The 17590-nt window shown below is 38.8% G+C and overlaps 1 protein-coding gene across 1 annotated transcript; it reads left to right on the top strand.

Annotated features, from left to right (window-relative positions):
- The first annotated feature begins 9552 nt into the window (after nucleotides 1-9552).
- LOC148927379 (uncharacterized) lies at nucleotides 9553-12380 on the top strand. The gene is made up of 2 exons (XM_089056572.1): nucleotides 9553-10168; nucleotides 10273-12380. The coding sequence occupies exons 1-2, from the start codon at nucleotides 9553-9555 to the stop codon at nucleotides 12378-12380; spliced, it is 2724 nt and encodes a 907-aa protein (XP_088912698.1).
- Nucleotides 12381-17590: the final 5210 nt, after the last annotated feature.

The following is a 17590-nucleotide window of genomic DNA, read 5'->3' as shown; positions in this document are numbered from 1 at the left end:
AATTTGGATTATTAAATTTTTTTCGATTTAGGGTGGGTGGATGGGGAAAACCTTCTAGATTGTGATAAGAAAATTTATATTTTAAATTGTAGTATATTATTAAAAATATTTAATTGAATTAGAAATTATCATGCTTGTATACATAGTATTTTATGTACAAATACTACTTTGGTTACCCGAAACCATTCTTGAATAAAATTTTATTTGGATATTGATCTTTAAACTATGAACTTTCACAAAAAAATTTGTATTTCCCACAAATTTGGTACTACTAGTATATAATTACTAGCATACTTAGTACAATATAAAGACTACGTATATTTTATTTGGATAAATGTAACATAAAATGTGGAGTACTAATATAGAAATAAAATGCTTTTATGATCCCTACGGACAGTGTGCTCAGAAATAATGAGAATGCAAAATAGTACTCTCTTCTCTTCGTTCCATAATAGTGGAGACATTTCTTTTCAATATAGAGATTGAGAAAAATTGTTTTAAGTGAATTAAGTAAAAGAAGAATAAAGTAAAAAAAAAAATAGAGAGAAAGAAAAATAAATAATAGAGAGTAAACTAACTAAGAAAAAATATGTTAACTTTTTATAAAAGAAAATGGCTACACTACTATAAAACGCATCGAATGGTAAAATGACTCCACTAAGTTACTCCCTCCGTCCCCGATTAAGAGTCACATTTTGACCGGGCACGAGTTTTAAGAAAGGTAAAGAAAAGTTGGTTGAAAAAGTTAGTGGAATGTGGGACCCACTTTTTTATATGATTTTATAATAAAATGTGAGTGAAGTGAGTTAGTGGAATATGAGACCTACTTACCATTTATGGTAAAAGTGAAGTGTGACTCTTAATTGGGGACGGACCGAAATGGAAAAGTGTGACTCTTAATCAGGGACGGAGGGAGTACTATAAAACGTACCAATTGCCAAAATGACTCCACTACTTAATAGTAGTATATGAGTTGTCGCTTACTTCATTAAATTGTTTAGTTACTCCATCCGTCCCCTAAATTTTGACACACTTTGACCCGACACGGGTTTTAAGAAATATAATGGAAAGTGAGTTGAAAAAATTGGTGGGATGTGAGTCCTACTTTTAAGATATTAGTTTTATAATAAAATGTGAGTGGAAATGAGTTAGTGAAATATGAGGTCCACTACTAAAAATGGTAAAAGTGAAGTGTGTCAAATTTTCAGAGACGGACTGAAATGATAAACTGCGTCAAAATTTGGGAGAAGGAGGAGTAAAATACTAGTGAACTGTATCATTAAAATTTAAACCATCTTTTCCCAAAAGAGGCTCAAGATCTTATCACCTAATTTCAAGAGGTATCGATTTGTCCAAAAAGATTCACGTCCTTATATTATTTGAAGGAAGGAAGTTCCTGCTAATATTTTATTCTTATCACGTTTACAAAATCAGCAAACTACGTGAGTTTGATATGCTAAAGTTTGTATTACTATCAAATCGAATAGCATCTAAGTAGCTTTTTGAATTCGAAACTTAGAACAAGGTACCAAATATTTTTTTGTGATGCAGTGATTTGGCAATGAATGATGTAGCAACTCAATAGAGACAAATATATGAGCAATCATTGTTGCGTTAATTAGCGACTTTGTAATTGTATAGGGAATTATTGGGACTTTTCCAATTAAACTAGACTATATGTTGTTCAAGGAAATGGGATTCTTGCATAAGATGCAATAAAACAAAAGCAACATAATTCAAATCATGACTCCACAATCTATCTTTGTCACACTGAGCAAGCAGCAATGTGGTATGTGGATGTGTTTTTAAGTACAATAGTCTCTACCGCAACGAAACTTCAATCAGCCGCCCACTTTGACTCTCTCTCTCTCATTCAGCCGCCTACTTTGACTATATTTGCTCTCTCTCACACATACACACACATTCCCTATTTCTGATTACAATGCGTGGTTCGAGACAGGATTCGATCAAATTAATTGAACTCAATCCTTCTATATATCTTTTGTCATTATTTAAGCTATGTACATTACACCAATTTGTACAATTAAACAAAAAAAAAAAAAGAATTGCTTTACCTCATCAACCGACATCACCAGCTCGCCGGCCGATCAGCCAGCAAGTCGAGTTGTCACTACCAATGCTTGCTCTAATATTTTATCGTCAAATTTTGACTCTAATATTAAGCCTTAATTAGCAACTATACTTGGAGTGAATTTTATATGAGAGATTGAACTCAATGCATCTTTTAATGTAAATGTCGTAACATGTTGACTTTGTTACTTAATTTAGATATGATAGAAAATATTTGTTTTTTTTTTTTTTTTAATAAGAATTAATAGGGCTAATGACAGATTCAAGTAAAGTCGGGGTCAATCGAGCTATCGTCGATCTATGAGGCCGAAAAATTAAATTGAACTTAGCTATTAAATTTGTTGATCTAACCAATGTGCGATTGTTCTGCTATTTTTTTAGCGTTGTGTTTACTTATGTTCTTAGTTTGTCGTCTAAGTCATCGCATCGCATCACCTCCACCTATTACGCCCGAGTTTTGTTTGTGGATCGGCAAATGATTGAGCCCACATTACAAACTTCAAAGGCCAAGTGAAAAACTTTCCATAATAGTAGTACTCCTCCTCAGGTGTAGTGTGAATGTGAGGCAGTGATGAATGCTTAGTGTTGACCTTTCCTCTTAAATTATCACTTTAATTGATCCCAAGACCAATCGTGCTGAATGATTGCTACTTGGAATTCATGTCCGCTTAATGATAAGACAGTTTTTTAGATATAAGGTAATTTAAAAGGATAATGCTATGTAGCCACGTTATGGCTATCGACACAAGGGTATAATAATACTAAATATTATTAAAATATTAAAAAAACTAAGCCTAGTTGTTAGTGCATAAGTATTTTACATAATAGCCCTTTCCCTTTTAAGCTCTATTCTTCCACCTTTCCTTCAATAGTACAAACTAATTCGGTCCAAATTCTACAAACAAATGAGATTAGTTTGATTAAGATGATAATTTATTTAGTTTGAGTTAATGATGATTTATAGATTCAGATATAATTTAAACGATTGATAGTGGTAATAATGTTAATAATAATAATGATATTAACAACATTAATTATTACTATTATCATTAGATTATCACTCCTTTAAATTATTAATTTATAAAATATAATAGGATTATACTTTTATATTTTAATATTATTAAATAATTTTAAATGTAGTATGTTAGGGTCCTATTCTAATGCTTATAGCACCATAATCCAAAATCAAGACTAAATCTCCACCTTTGGATTTTAAAATGAGTGGATGAGATTAAAGCTCACAAATCTCAATAAATAGTAGACAAAATATCAACAAAAGGGTAATATCGTCATTATGTTATCATATGATAATTTTCGTGAGTGTTTTTTTATATTAAAACATTATGTATTACAAATATCAACAATATGACATTAGAATATCAACACAAGTACAAGAAAATATCAACACATTTTTATTGAGATTGAACATGCATAATATTGAGATTTTGCCAACAATATATTGAGATTTTTTTTTTGCATTTGTTGATAAAAGCTGCTTATCAACGTGTACGAAAATTGAAATATAATTTATCAAATTTCATCACCCGAACATCGTCGGAACATATGCAATTGAGATCTCGTTGGAATCCTTATTAAATTATCTTTAATTTGATATATTTTTTGAGAAAAAATAATTTAAATTGAGAGAGTTACATAAATTTAAAGATTTGAGATGATTTTGAGGAGAGAGAAAGTAGTTGATTATAATTACTACATATAAGATATGACATTAATACCCTTTTAATTTAATTAATAATTATTTAAATTTAAAATGTAGTACACTTGACATTATATCAACCCCAAAATCTTCTAATCTAATGGTTAAAAATTGGTCTCAATTTTGGATTGATTATTAGTTAGCAATTGATCACATCCTAGTATGTTATACTTATAGTTTTGTAAATGAATATATGTAGTACTAGGGGAGTGATCAATTGCTAACTCATCATTTAATTGCTAACTACAACTAATTTAAGGCTATAGGATTTTAGAAATCGTGTGGTCTACAATTTGCCACGTGTAATTTTTGTTTTTATTAATAAAATCAAAAAAGATTAAAAAAAATGTCAAATTAGGGTTTTAGATGAAAATGTCAATATAGTGTTACGGAAATATCAACACAATGCTTTGAGAATGTCAACACGATGCTTTAAGAATGTTAACACATGTATTATATTGACATTCCACATGTATTATATTGACATATTTTATATAGTATGTTGACATTTCTGCTTTACGAAAAAATTGAAAAATTTTCGAATTTTGTTTCAAATTTTGACGTCGGAACATATGCATATATGATATCGTTGGAATCCTTATAAAATTATCTTTAATTTGATATATGTTATATGAATTTAAAGTTTTGGGATTTCTTTTAAAAGTTAGTTATAACTAAACATGTAGTTAATTGACATTAATACCCCTATGGCTTTATTGACGTTTTTTGTTGATCGTATTGATATTTCTTGGTTGATAATCTAGGCCCTTAATTTGAATATCTAATGGCTATTAGTTAGTTGTAGTTAGCAATTAGGTATTGAGTTAGCAATATAACACTCCCCTGTAGTACTAATTATTATTTTTATGTATATTAAATTAATAAGTATAATATGTTTAAATTGTTATATTTTAATGTTATTAATCGACTGAATAGATACTTAGAGATTTTATTTGTTATCCAGTTCAATTGAATTGAACAATTTATGATTTCTAAACACGAGGTATAACTTAAAAGCTAAAGTACACGCCGATAAATTAATTTATTATAATTAATCCTAAACACAAAAGTTTAAAAATTATTTTTTAATGTCAAGAATATTTATAATGTAACTTCAAAACTTAACTCACATAAATAAATAAAAGTACATATATATAAATTGAAACTCCTAGTTATTTAATTGAATTGGATTTATTAGTATGAACTAAATTACAAATATATTAGATTAAAAATAGAGTATTAATTTTTCCATCAAAATAAATATAATAAATTAAAAAAGTTAGTACTAAAAAAGAAGTAATTAAATATTCAATTTCAAGATCATATTTCGAGATTAAGTATATATTTTGTTTGGTTTTTGAGATTGAATCCCACAATTCAAGCCTAGATGAATAATCACGTGATAACTAGTAATAAACATCCCTCTTCTAACTGAAATAATTTCACAATTCAATCATAGATAACGTCTCATGATTATTTTGTATAACAAACCAAACAACCACTATGTATATTATGTACTACTACTATATTCAGTTCTCCAATCATCCAACCAAATGTAAAATTAATTAATATTCCAATTATACAAATAAATCAAAGATCAACTGACTCCATGATTATTATCAATTAGAAAAATATAAATAAGATGTAACTGTTTAACGAACGATAATATAACACTACAACAGTATATAGTTAGTATTTATATTACATGCACTAATTAGTATATAAATACAAAATAAACAACGTTAAACACGTATCGAACGAGAGTATGGAGGTCGCATAAGGTTTGTAGCTTATTCCGATTGTATACTATATATATTTAGTACAAAAATTAATTATTACTGTATAACTATAAAATTATATTATTATAATTTATATTTGTATAACTATAAAATTATATTATTATAATTTATATTTTTAAAAGTAATTGATAAAATCAAAATATGATAGTGTCCTAATCATATGAAATTTGTAAATTAATAGTATTATTATTTTAAACAATTAAATTTTATATAACAATAATTATTATTATTTGTTAATCTTATTGATATTGTCATATTATAGATTTTATTATGGTGTCGTGACATTATTTAAAATTTATCATTAACAAGTGTTAACTATGTATTTTAGTTATATCACTATACTTATATTATTATTCCTTAGTCCATAAAAATATGGGCAATGAGTATTGCACTATTGCACGAGAATTAAGACAAACTTAGTAAAGTAAGAGAGATGGAAGAATGATATAGAAAAGTAAGAGAGGGGAGAAGAATGATGGTTAAAGTAGTGTTAGTGGATAGTGAGACTTACATTTTTAAAATGATATAATTTTCTAAAAATGAAACGCACATATTTTTTCGGGACGGACGAAAATGGAAAGTGCACATATTTTTATGGGACGAATGATTTATTTTATTAGTATTATTATTTAATTATTAGTGTAAAACATGACACTACACTATAGCATGTACGTATATATAGTAAATATAATTTAAATATTTAATTATAATATTATACTATACTACTATGCTATAATACTGTTAATTCTTATTATTAAAATCTGGGAAAATAAGGAAAGAAAGTATGCGTATATCTTACCGAAAACAAACAAAATTATTTATTGATGAATTAACACAAAGGGTAGAATAGTCCTGAAAATTTTGATACTTTCAAAGTGCATTAAATTAGTTTTCTATTAAAAATTAGATTATGGCCAGTTATAATGTGGCCATTTAGCATCACGCAATTTAAAATTTATGAATATATATGATCACTAGATAAAAAATTCAGTAATTACGAATATCACTAGATAAAAAAATTCAGTAAATAAATGAATTTTTAAAACTTTGAGTTTTAACACGCGAACTTTGTGTTATCATGATGTTTCCCTCAGGAAAAAAATTATGTCAAATTTTATGCTAAGGTAATTATAAATTGAGAGACTTAGTAAAATCACTCTATAAAAAAATATTTATCAGTAAATAAATGATTTTTCATTGTTTTAATATTTTTTCAAACTTCTAATTTAAACACACGAACATTGATGTTCCCTTTATGAAAAAAATTACAGTAATTCGAATAAAAATGATATGATCTACATATGTCAACATCCTGTGCTAAGGATGAAATGACCTATTTTTGGTTTATAAAAAATTATTGATAATAAATTAATATCAAAATGACGCACGATCTGTGTCATAAAGTGTAATTAACTCCAAAATACTGTGACATCTATCTTGGAAATTAAAAAAAATGTGACGAACTATGTGTCACGAAATTTTACTACTCATCTAAGCTTCAGATGTAAAGGAATATCGATAAATGTTGATAAGGATAAAAATACAGTTCCTATTAGAAATTAATGCATTCTGTATGACACCATTTCAGGTGGATAGTCCACAAACTCTAAATGAAATGATTATCGGTTGATAATATCAACCACATTATAAACAATTTTAAAATAATATTATCTCCATTTTCAGTTGCACACTTGTACACTTCATAGTGGGATGCCAATAAAAACATAAACCTCAGATGTATTAAGTGAAAATTATAGTTTGTATAATATTTCATTGTATATCACTTAAGAAATGTTAGTTTAAACTAGCACTATTTATTGAGTACCGATAATATTCATCAATCATCAAATCAGCACAGTGGCAAAAGGGGAAAAAGGAAAGTGCGAGGTTGAAGAAGCAGCCAATAGCCATGATTATGAAATCTCTAAATTCAACATCTTGAATATTTTGGCCATTAAGACAAAAGAATGTAATAATTAGTTAGTCAATTTGAGTTTAAAGTGAGAAAGACTATCTCTGAATTAGTGGCACCAAAATTGAACTGTTGTCTATTGAAAACTTGACAGTTGTTGACTCATCCAACATTAAATAAAGGTGCAAAAAGTGTAAATTAAAGGAGTTGCACTAAAATGTTTGAATATCTTATTGGGCCACACATCCAAAGCAATTCCAACATTGAAATTGAAATGTGTAGTATATGAATTCTATCAAATTTATTGGATCAATTTTCGTGCTCGAGAATAATCCCCTCTTTTCTGCTGTTATGTCCCAAAGAATAACTAGGGCCAATAATTAGTAGTAGCATAATACGTTTCATATTCCAAAATAAATAAATATTTAAGAAACTAAGTATAAATTAATAAGTAATGAAAGGCAGATCCATAATTGCTGAAATGTACCAAACCTCCGCAATCAATTCTTAATACTATTACTAAATTTTTGCTTAAATTGCTATATAATTTATAGTAAATATAAATATGTATGTTGATGGAATTTCTTTTTCAATCAATTCTTAATACTATTACTAAATTATTGCTTAAACTGCCGTATAATTTCTAGTAAATATAAATATGTACGTTGATGGAATTTCTTTTTCCTATGACAAGATAATGTTGGATGTATATTTGTTGTTGTTGTGGAATTTTTATTTGCCTTTTCTTAGATATGACAAGATAGTGTTGAATGTATGTTTATTGTTGTTGTCGAATTTTTATTTCATATTTTTATATTCTAAAGCCAATGGCTGCATGTATGGATGTTTATTCGATCAATTTGATTATAATTAATCAAATCGAATAAGAACCCTTTTAAAGAATTGTTTGATTTACCAAAAATATACGTTTGTAATAATTAAAAAAGTTTAAACCTTTGATTAATGGATGAGTAATTCATTGATTTTTATCTGTCGGTCAAATGTAACTTTATTAATGAAAGACGGTCAATAATATATCATGTAAATGAAATAATTGGGAAGTAGGGTCCAAAATATTGTTTAAGATGACTATACCAGCATTAACTACAAAGTGATTGAAGCTATAGATATGTTTTCCAAAGTGAAACACTAGCTAGCATCGTGGATAAAATTTAATAATGCGTAATAGGTCAAAATAGGTTATTGTGTATCCTTTTTTATTCTACATAAGTTACTCCATTAATTGTATATGTGGATTAACAATATACTATTATGATAACGAATTTAAGTGGAGAGTTTTATAATGGAAGAGATGGCTAGTACATATCAGATTATATATGAAGATTAATATGAAAACATTCTCACGCACTGGATCAAATTTTAATTGCGAGACGAACTTTTTTAAAATTATGCTTAATAGTATATGATATTCAAATTATTGACAATTACATGATATATTGACCGTCTTTAATACGACTATACCTCACCAAGCACCGGAGTTCACATCAGCCGTGGAAGAGACGTCTGAGGCTAGCGTAGAAGACATGTTGGAGTCGCCGGAGGCAGAGGAGCCGCGAGAAGAGAGCAGCGATGAAGAGACTACGGACCCGGGCCGTCCGTCAAGGAAATTAAGGAGGCCCACATGGTTCAAGGATTACATTTCTAATTAGAACTATTATTTACTAGTTTTATTGCTTTTAATATTTTGAAATACTTATTTTTGGAACTTTTGAGTCGAGCAATTTATAAGCTCCGTTTCGGGTTTTCTTATTGGTTCTTTCCCGGAATGATCGAGTCGAACTAAACCTAGGGTCCTTAGTATAAATAGGAATTCTGTCCATTGAAACCAAGGGAATGAATATACAGAAATTTCCTAACTTTTCGTTCTTTACTTTTCACGCAAGTTTTCCTCTTCTCTCAACCCTAGAGAGATAAAGCGGCGCCGCAATCCGGCGAGCCACCCTACTCCGATCAGATACGAAGCTCCTTCGTATCAACTGGTGCTTTCACCTGATCTCTCCCTTTCGTGCTCCATGACGACCAACAATACAGGCGTTGGACGTACTGAACCGATCGGTGTGACCCTACCACCGCCGCCGCCACCGCTTTCCCTCTCCTCGGATCCGGCAGTGTCAGCCCTATCGTCGCAGGTGGTACAACTCACCGCGATGGTGAGCGAGATGAAGTCGCGCCTGGAGGGTAATGGCGACTCCCTGGTGTTTGGTCGGTTGCTGCCTGCGCCGCCCTACTCCATGCCCCACTCTCTACTTCGGACGGATTCTCTACCGGTATTCTCGTTTACACCGGCGTCATCCGTGGCCACGCAATCCATGACCACTTCACTGCCGCTCTTCCCTCCCGGATTCTCACAGTCTCTAGTGCCCTCGCAATCGATGTCGATCCCGCAGTTCGGCTTTCATGAAGCCGGAGGGTCGATACCAACCACGACCAGGTTTTCGCAGCCGAATTCACAGCCGTGGCAGTTCAGTCGCACTGAACAGCGATCAACGGATCGCCTCCCTCTTTCGCGCCCTCAGATGGTGAGCGCATCGTCGTGTTGGGGTCCGCCGGGACCGACTCCGACGTTTGGGGCGTTCCAATCGGAGCAAACACGCCCCAAGGTGAAGATGGACCCTCTGAGGTTTGATGGTACGGAGGTAAATAACTGGATTCGGGGCATTCAATTTTATTTCGACCATGTACGTACGCCGGAAGCGCAACGGCTACATTATGTTATCATGCTCTTTGAGCAGCAGTGGCTGATTGGATTTGGAACTATTGCTCTAGCCACGAATTCGTGACTTGGCCTGAATTTTTGGATGACGTTAGACGACGATTCGACCCACAGTGTTACGTAAGTCATGTGGGCCTTCTCAAGAAGCTGCAGCAGACAGGTACGGTTTCTGACTATCAGTTGGCTTTTGAGAAATTACAGACCAAGGTTGTTGGTGTTCCTGACCACGTGCTGCTTGATTTGTATGTTGCCGGTTTGAAACAACCGATACAGGACGAGGTACTCCTTCATCGGCCAGCCTCCCTGGCTGCCGCGTTCGCCCTCGCCACCCAGCTGGCTTCCTGCAGGGCAGATCCTGCGCCGCTGCAGCCCTCCTCGGGCCGCCGCCAATGGCAAACCAGGGAGTACCGCCCCACTAGCCCCCTGCCACCACAGGCTGCCGCCAGCCAGGCATCGCCGGCTACGGTCCCACGCGCGTCCTTTGTGGCGCCGCGCTTGAAGGAACCCCCCATGACCCCTATTATTCGCCTTTCAGCGGCACAGAAGGCCGAACGCATGCGACTTGGGCTATGCTTCTACTGCCCTGAGAAATGGGTCGAGGGTCACGTCTACACACATCGGTTCTTGGCATACATGGGAGTGTGCAACGACGAGGATGATCCGATCGAATCAGCGGAGGAAACAGTCCCGGAGGAGGTCATTGCAGCGGATCTTTCTCACTTATTGGCGATGGAGGGTAGGCGCCAATCTAAGTCGCTCACTCTTTCCGGCATGATTGGTTCCGAGTCCGTTGAGGTCTTAATCGATACAGGCCGCAGCTCTCATGATTTTTTACATTCTCGTATTGCGGAGAAACTGCATCTTCCGCTGACTGCCGTTCGCCCTTTCAGAGTTTACGTTGGGAATGGGTCTTCCCTCCTATGCTCTCATTTGTGCAAGGCTACTCATTTGACCATGCAAGGTACGCCGTTTTCAGTCGGTCTACATGTTCTGCCGATTCATGGGCCAGACGTCATCCTCGGGATGGAATGGTTAGAGTCTCTGGGCAGGGTGACCACAAATTTTGTTGCAAAGTCCATGGAGTTCGTTAAGGACAATAAGTTGATAGTCCTTTCAGGCACGATGCAGGCTCCGACGCGGCTGTCACTGAATTCTTTCGCGTCTTTAATGTCGCACTCTTCACCGTTCGACCTTTATGAACTGGTCGAAGCCCCCCCAGCACCTGCCGCGGACCCCCCGTCGACAGCGGTTGACTTTCCGGCTGGGCTACACCCGGCGATCAGCGTCGTTCTCCTCCGCCATCAGGCGGTGTTCCAGCTGCCCGTCGGGCTGCCGCCTACGCGACCATTCGACCATCGTATCCACCTTATGCCCAACACTAAACCGGTGAATGTACGTCCGTACCGGTATCCATATTTTCAGAAGACCGAGATTGAGAAGCAGGTCAAGGATATGTTAGATCAGGGGGTGATTCAGCGCAGTCAGAGTCCATTTTCTTCTCCGGTCCTGTTGGTTCGCAAGAAGGATGGTACATTTCGTTTCTGTATTGATTATAGAGCTTTGAACAAGGCCACGGTTCCTGACCATTTCCTGATCCCGACCTCGGACGAGCTATTTGATGAATTGGGTGCAGCTTGTTTCTTTACAAAACTAGACCTGCGTTCGGGATACCACCAGATTCGGATGCATGAAGCTTATATTTATAAAACCGCATTCCGGACACACGACGGCCATTTCGAGTTTCTTGTGATGCCTTTTGGCCTCACGAACGCTCCGTCAACTTTCCAAGCGGCGATGAACAGTATATTTCAGCCTTTCTTGAGGAAGTCGGTGATCGTTTTCTTTGATGATATTTTGATCTACAGCCCTACTTTGGAGTCCCACTGTGACCATCTTGACCAGGTTCTTTCTATTTTGGAGATGCATCTATTTTTTGTGAAATTGTCGAAGTGCTCATTTTGCAACACGACGGTGGATTACTTGGGGCATCTTATATCAGCGGGTCAGCTCAAAGCAGATCCGACGAAGATCGAGGCAATGGTCGCATGGCCTACGCCTAAGTCTGTTCGACAGCTTCGTGGGTTCTTGGGCCTCACTGGCTACTACCGTCGCTTTATTGCCCATTAGAGCATCCGCAATGGGTAATAGGCCAGTCATAGGCCAGCCATTCTCTCCCCTGCCACGTCAGCAACACTCAAAAAACCACCTGCCACATCAGATTTAGGCCAGCCATAGGCCAGCCGCAATAAAAATAATTCAAAATATACTATATTTACGGAATTAAAATTACTAAAATACGGAATTAAATTTACGACACATATACGGGAAAAATAATCCATTCCATTAAAAAAAAAAGTACAAATATTTTTTTAAAAAAATACATGATTCTTTTCTAAAAAAAAGGGCTTCAACACACGGGCCCCGCCGCTCTCTACTCCTCGTCGCCGTCGCCGCCCCCGCTGCCGCTGCCGCCACCCGCGGTATCTGAGCCCACGTCGGAACCCGTAAGCCATGCCCTCGCGGCGGCTAAATCGGCACGTATGCTCTCGAGCATCTCCTGAAGAAACATCTTCTCCGTGGGGTCTGTGGCGGCCCTCCACTCTTGTAAGACCTTGTACATCTGATCCCGCGTATGGTTACGCGAATGGAGAGTGTACTCGAGCGGGGCGGGTGGGAGGGCGGAGGACTGGACCTCGCGGGGCGATAGGGGGGATCCGCCCCTCGCAGCTCGCTGCGCCCGCTTCTGTCCAATCGGGCGGGCGCGACCTGTAAATGAAGGAGGAGACGGAAACTCCTCGACATCCGGGGGGAGGTCGTGGGATCCACCGCTGCTGCCGCTGTAGTCGCCGCTATAGTTCAGTCGCTGCTTCTTCGGCCACCCAGCGTCGCACCCCGCCCGGAACTTCTCGGAGTCCTTCAGCAACAAGAAGCACTCCCAGAAGGTGAACTCCTTATACTTCCCCTCCACGGGGAACTGACTCGCGGCTATCCTCCGGGCGTCCTCCTCGTTCTGCCCACTCTTGAGCTGACGGAGGGCGTTGGCGTACAAGTTCGCAAAACGGCCCACCGCGGCCCTGGTGCGCTCCCACCCCTTCCGGACCTCCTCGTTGCTGAAGTCCTTCCCCTGCGGGCAGTGCCTCCTATAGGCAGCTCTGATCTTCGCCCACATGTTGACGACCCGCTGGTTGTTCGCAACCAGCGGGTCGTCGCACACCTCCAACCACCCCCTGGCCACCCCGACGTACTCATCCTCCGTCCACTTCCTCCGGGTCGGGGTGTGGTCAACAGCGGGCTGCGATGACTCGCCGACCGCCTTCCCCCTCGTCTTCTTCTTCGGCGCGGCCCGCCTCGCCGGAACGGGAGTATCCGGATCATCGAGATCGATCCCCATATCATGCAACGACAGAAGGTCATCGCCAGTGAACTGCGTCTCCGCTGGGGTCGAAGTGTGAGACGAAGCCGTCAAAAAATCAAGAGAGGGCCGATATACCGGGTCCCCTCCCGGTGACCCCTGCCCCTGCATCCCGGGATACATACCCTGCTGCACCCCCCCTGCCCCCCGCCCTGCCACATCATCCCCATCATCTGCTGCAGCATCATCTGCTGCTGCATCTGGGGCATACCCCCCCACCCTGGCGCTGACTGCCCGCCGCTCCCCTGCCCGCCCGTCATCCCCCACGGCATACCCCCCGGCATCCCACCAGGCATACCCCCCGGCGCACCAGCCATCATCCCCATCATCTGATTCCAAGGGATGTTAAACCCCGGGCCCATCTGCCCCCATCCAGATCCCACAGGTACCGTGGGAGTCTGAGATCCACTCGTCGCTGGGCTGGACTCGTTGTTGTGATCCATCGCTCGATAATGCTCTTGTACAGAAAGTTAGAGAGAGAGAAAACTCGTTAAAACAAGTGGTGCAAATGAAAATGAAACGAAAATCGCGTTTATATAGGTTTTAAAAAAAAAAAAAAAAATCGGAAAACACCGCTGGCCGATCGCTAGCCGATCGGGCCTCTGCAATGGCGGCTAGCCGATCGGCCAGCGGATCGGCTAGCGACGAGCGATCGGCCAGCCCACGCCGATGCGCTCGCCGATTTCGCGCTGGCCGATTGCAATGGTTCGGCTAGCCGATCGGCTAGCGCGATGAATCGGCTAGCCGGTCGCTAGCCGACCATTGCGGATGCTCTTATGCCGTCATCGCAGCCCCCCTGACAGACCTCCTAAAGAAAGACGATTTCTCTTGGTCTGCAGCAGCCTCTGCTAGCTTCGAGGCATTGAAGAGAGCAATGACAGAGGCGCCCGTTCTTCGCCTTCCAAATTTCACTCAAACTTTTTATTTGGAGACAGACGCTTGTGACTTTGGCATAGGAGCGGTACTCATGCAAAACGGTCACCCACTTGCTTTCTTCAGCAAGAAGTTGGGACCCCGCCGTAGGAGCGCGTCCACGTATCACAAGGAGTTATATGCAATTGTCGAGGCAGTTCAGAAATGGCGTTAGTATTTGTTGGGAAGGGTGTTTGTAATTCACAGTGATCAGAAGAGTCTCCGGGAACTTTTACAGCAGGTGATTCAAACGCCGGAGCAACATTTGTATATCCGTAAATTAATGGGCTACAAGTTTACTATTGAGTACAAAACCGGGGCAGCTAATAGAGTGGCAGATGCTTTGTCGCGCCGTGATGAGGAGATCAACGATGAGGCAGCACTCATGTCGGCCTTAGCCCAACCTATTCCAGATATTTTGCAATTGTTGCGGGAGGAAACAGCCGTATCGCCGGAGTTGACTGCTTTACGTGGGCAGATCGAAGCAGGGAGGGTAGATTCGAAGTTTGCAATATCGGATGGTATGCTCTATTGTGGTCGCAGGATTATGGTAGCTTTAGACTCTCCACTACGCGAGGCGCTGCTGCGGGAGCATCATTGCTCACCCCTCGCGGGTCATCCTGGCTTCGAGAGGACGCTACGTCGTCTCACCGCCTCGTTTCATTGGCCGCATATGCGTCGTGATGTGAATGCATTTGTAGCATCGTGCATTACCTGCCAGACCACTAAATATTCTACGCAAAAACCAGCGGGACTGTTACAGCCACTACCAATTCCAACACAGGTGTGGGAAGACGTCTCTATGGACTTCGTTGTGGAATTGCCATCTTCCAGGGGATATACTACTATCATGGTCGCCGTAGACCGTTTATCAAAGTACGCCCATTTCGCTCCACTGTCGGCTCGCTTTGACGCCTTGAGGGTGGCGAAACTATTCATTGACACAGTAGTGAAACACCACGGATTTCCCAAGACACTTGTTTCTGATCGGGATCCGATTTTCTTGAGTGGCGTGTGGACAGACATGCTCCGATTAAGTGGCACCACCTTGCATTTTTCGACGGCTTATCATCCCCAATCCGATGGTCAGACAGAGGTGCGTAATCGGGGCTTGGAACAATATTTGCGGGCCTTTGCTGCAGATCGCCTGGCGAAGTGGACTTCTTTTCTGCCTTGGGCGGAACTGGCATTGAACTGTTTTCACAACTAGAGTATCGGCACTTCGCCGTTTCGGGCATTCTATGGGCGCGAACCGCCCCCTTTGGTGGCAGTGCAGCCTTCGGCTGGGCGCATTCGGCATGAACCGACGGTGGCTGAACTAATTGAGCAGCGGGCTGCGCTGCTGGTCGACTTGCGAAAAAATTTGGAGCGCGCTCAACAGCGCATGCGCGCCGGCGCGAATAAGCACAGGCGCGACGTCCAATTTGAGGTTGGTGATACGGTCCTCCTGTTGGGGTTTGGTGCCCCTTGCACAGCGGAAGACTTGTACAAATAAATAAATCAGATACGGATCTATTTGACCGATTATGCGATTAATCAATTCACATGTTAAACAGATAATTGCATGCTAGAACGCAAATAATTCATGCTCATAGAAAGTAAATCCTAAAACATGAATTCTACGGTTTAGAGTTACCGATTTGATTCTCCAAAGAATCGTCGATTGCTCGCGCCTTCTCCACGTGATGATCTTCAATACTAGACCACGGATCTTCTGACTGGTTCCCGAACTGTATCTCGATATCAGGGTGGGCTGATCTTATCAAAATACTAGGACTCGAATAAAGAAGACAGAAGAAATCCTTTTGGGAAAAGGAGTGGAATTCGAAAATTCCTACAGCTGATGGGGCTGATATTTTCGAAAATTTCAGTAATGAAAATTGTGATCATTCTGTCTCCTTTATTCTCCTATTTATATTAAGTTCCTTTTGGGCCCAGACAGGGATCTATGGAAGGTTTTGGATATGGGCTCGCCCAATTAGCTTTTTACTAATTAAATTGAACCCACAATTTAATACAAGCTTATATTGGAATATTACGAGCAGCCACTACAGAAGTAATATTGAACTCTCCCCATCCAAATCCGAAATTACAAGTAATCCGGGTTTCCACTTTTATTATTTATTTCCCGCGCTTAAGATATAAATGTCCATTAACTAATCAATGTCTGCTATGGACTTAATTAATTAATATCTTATTAATTCCAAGAGTGGACTTAGCAAGAATCATTTATTTATTATTCATAGAGTAATAAAACTCCAACTGGCCAGTTTTCCGAATAATAAAACCTTGTTCGAGCTCCTCTTGAGGACATTATCAAACGAGACTCACCTCGTGCACGTTTCAACATAATAGCAATCCTAGCACCGCTAGATATTAATCACCACTACCCAATATATCAGGATTATTGGGTTACGAAAAACCCGCACCATTTGATAAGTCAAAGTAGTACATAATCAATACCGTATGCTCAATGCTAACATATGTAGATTAAGAAATAATATTTTATCAAGACCTAGTCTTTCAGTAGATAGCATAAAGACACGTCTTGCTGTTAGATCCGTTCAGTGCTATACCACACCAATGTCAAATTATTTCAGTAAGGCTTAGAAATATGCGGACTGACATTGCAACCTTTCACGATAGGTAGCCAAAGCCTATCTAGGTTGTGAAATTCTTCTTTTTCTTTTGCAAAGCATTGCATAGATCTGACCGTGTTACCTTAAAGTGGACGACGCCCACAACCGGTCTACTAAGCAAAAGACTTAGACTTTGTTTACTTCTTATGCATTTAAATGTTTGTAAAACATCTTATAAATGCACAAGCAAACACAATGTAATAATAATAGTGATTCTATTCGTGCGAGACTGCTCGAATAATACTGAATCAGGTTAAAAGTGGATTATAGAGTTTTACGTATACAAGCAAGATTCTATTCGAGCGAAACTTGCTCGAAACATGCTTTTCAGTATACCAAACCTAACAATCTCCCACTTATACTCAAAACATGCT

This window comes from Salvia hispanica, chromosome 4 (assembly GCF_029641045.1).
Source record: "Salvia hispanica isolate PSC_SH4W2 chromosome 4, Shi_PSC_v1, whole genome shotgun sequence".
Classification (NCBI taxonomy): Eukaryota; Viridiplantae; Streptophyta; class Magnoliopsida; order Lamiales; family Lamiaceae; genus Salvia; species Salvia hispanica.
This window is presented reverse-complemented; position numbering and strand designations above follow the sequence as displayed.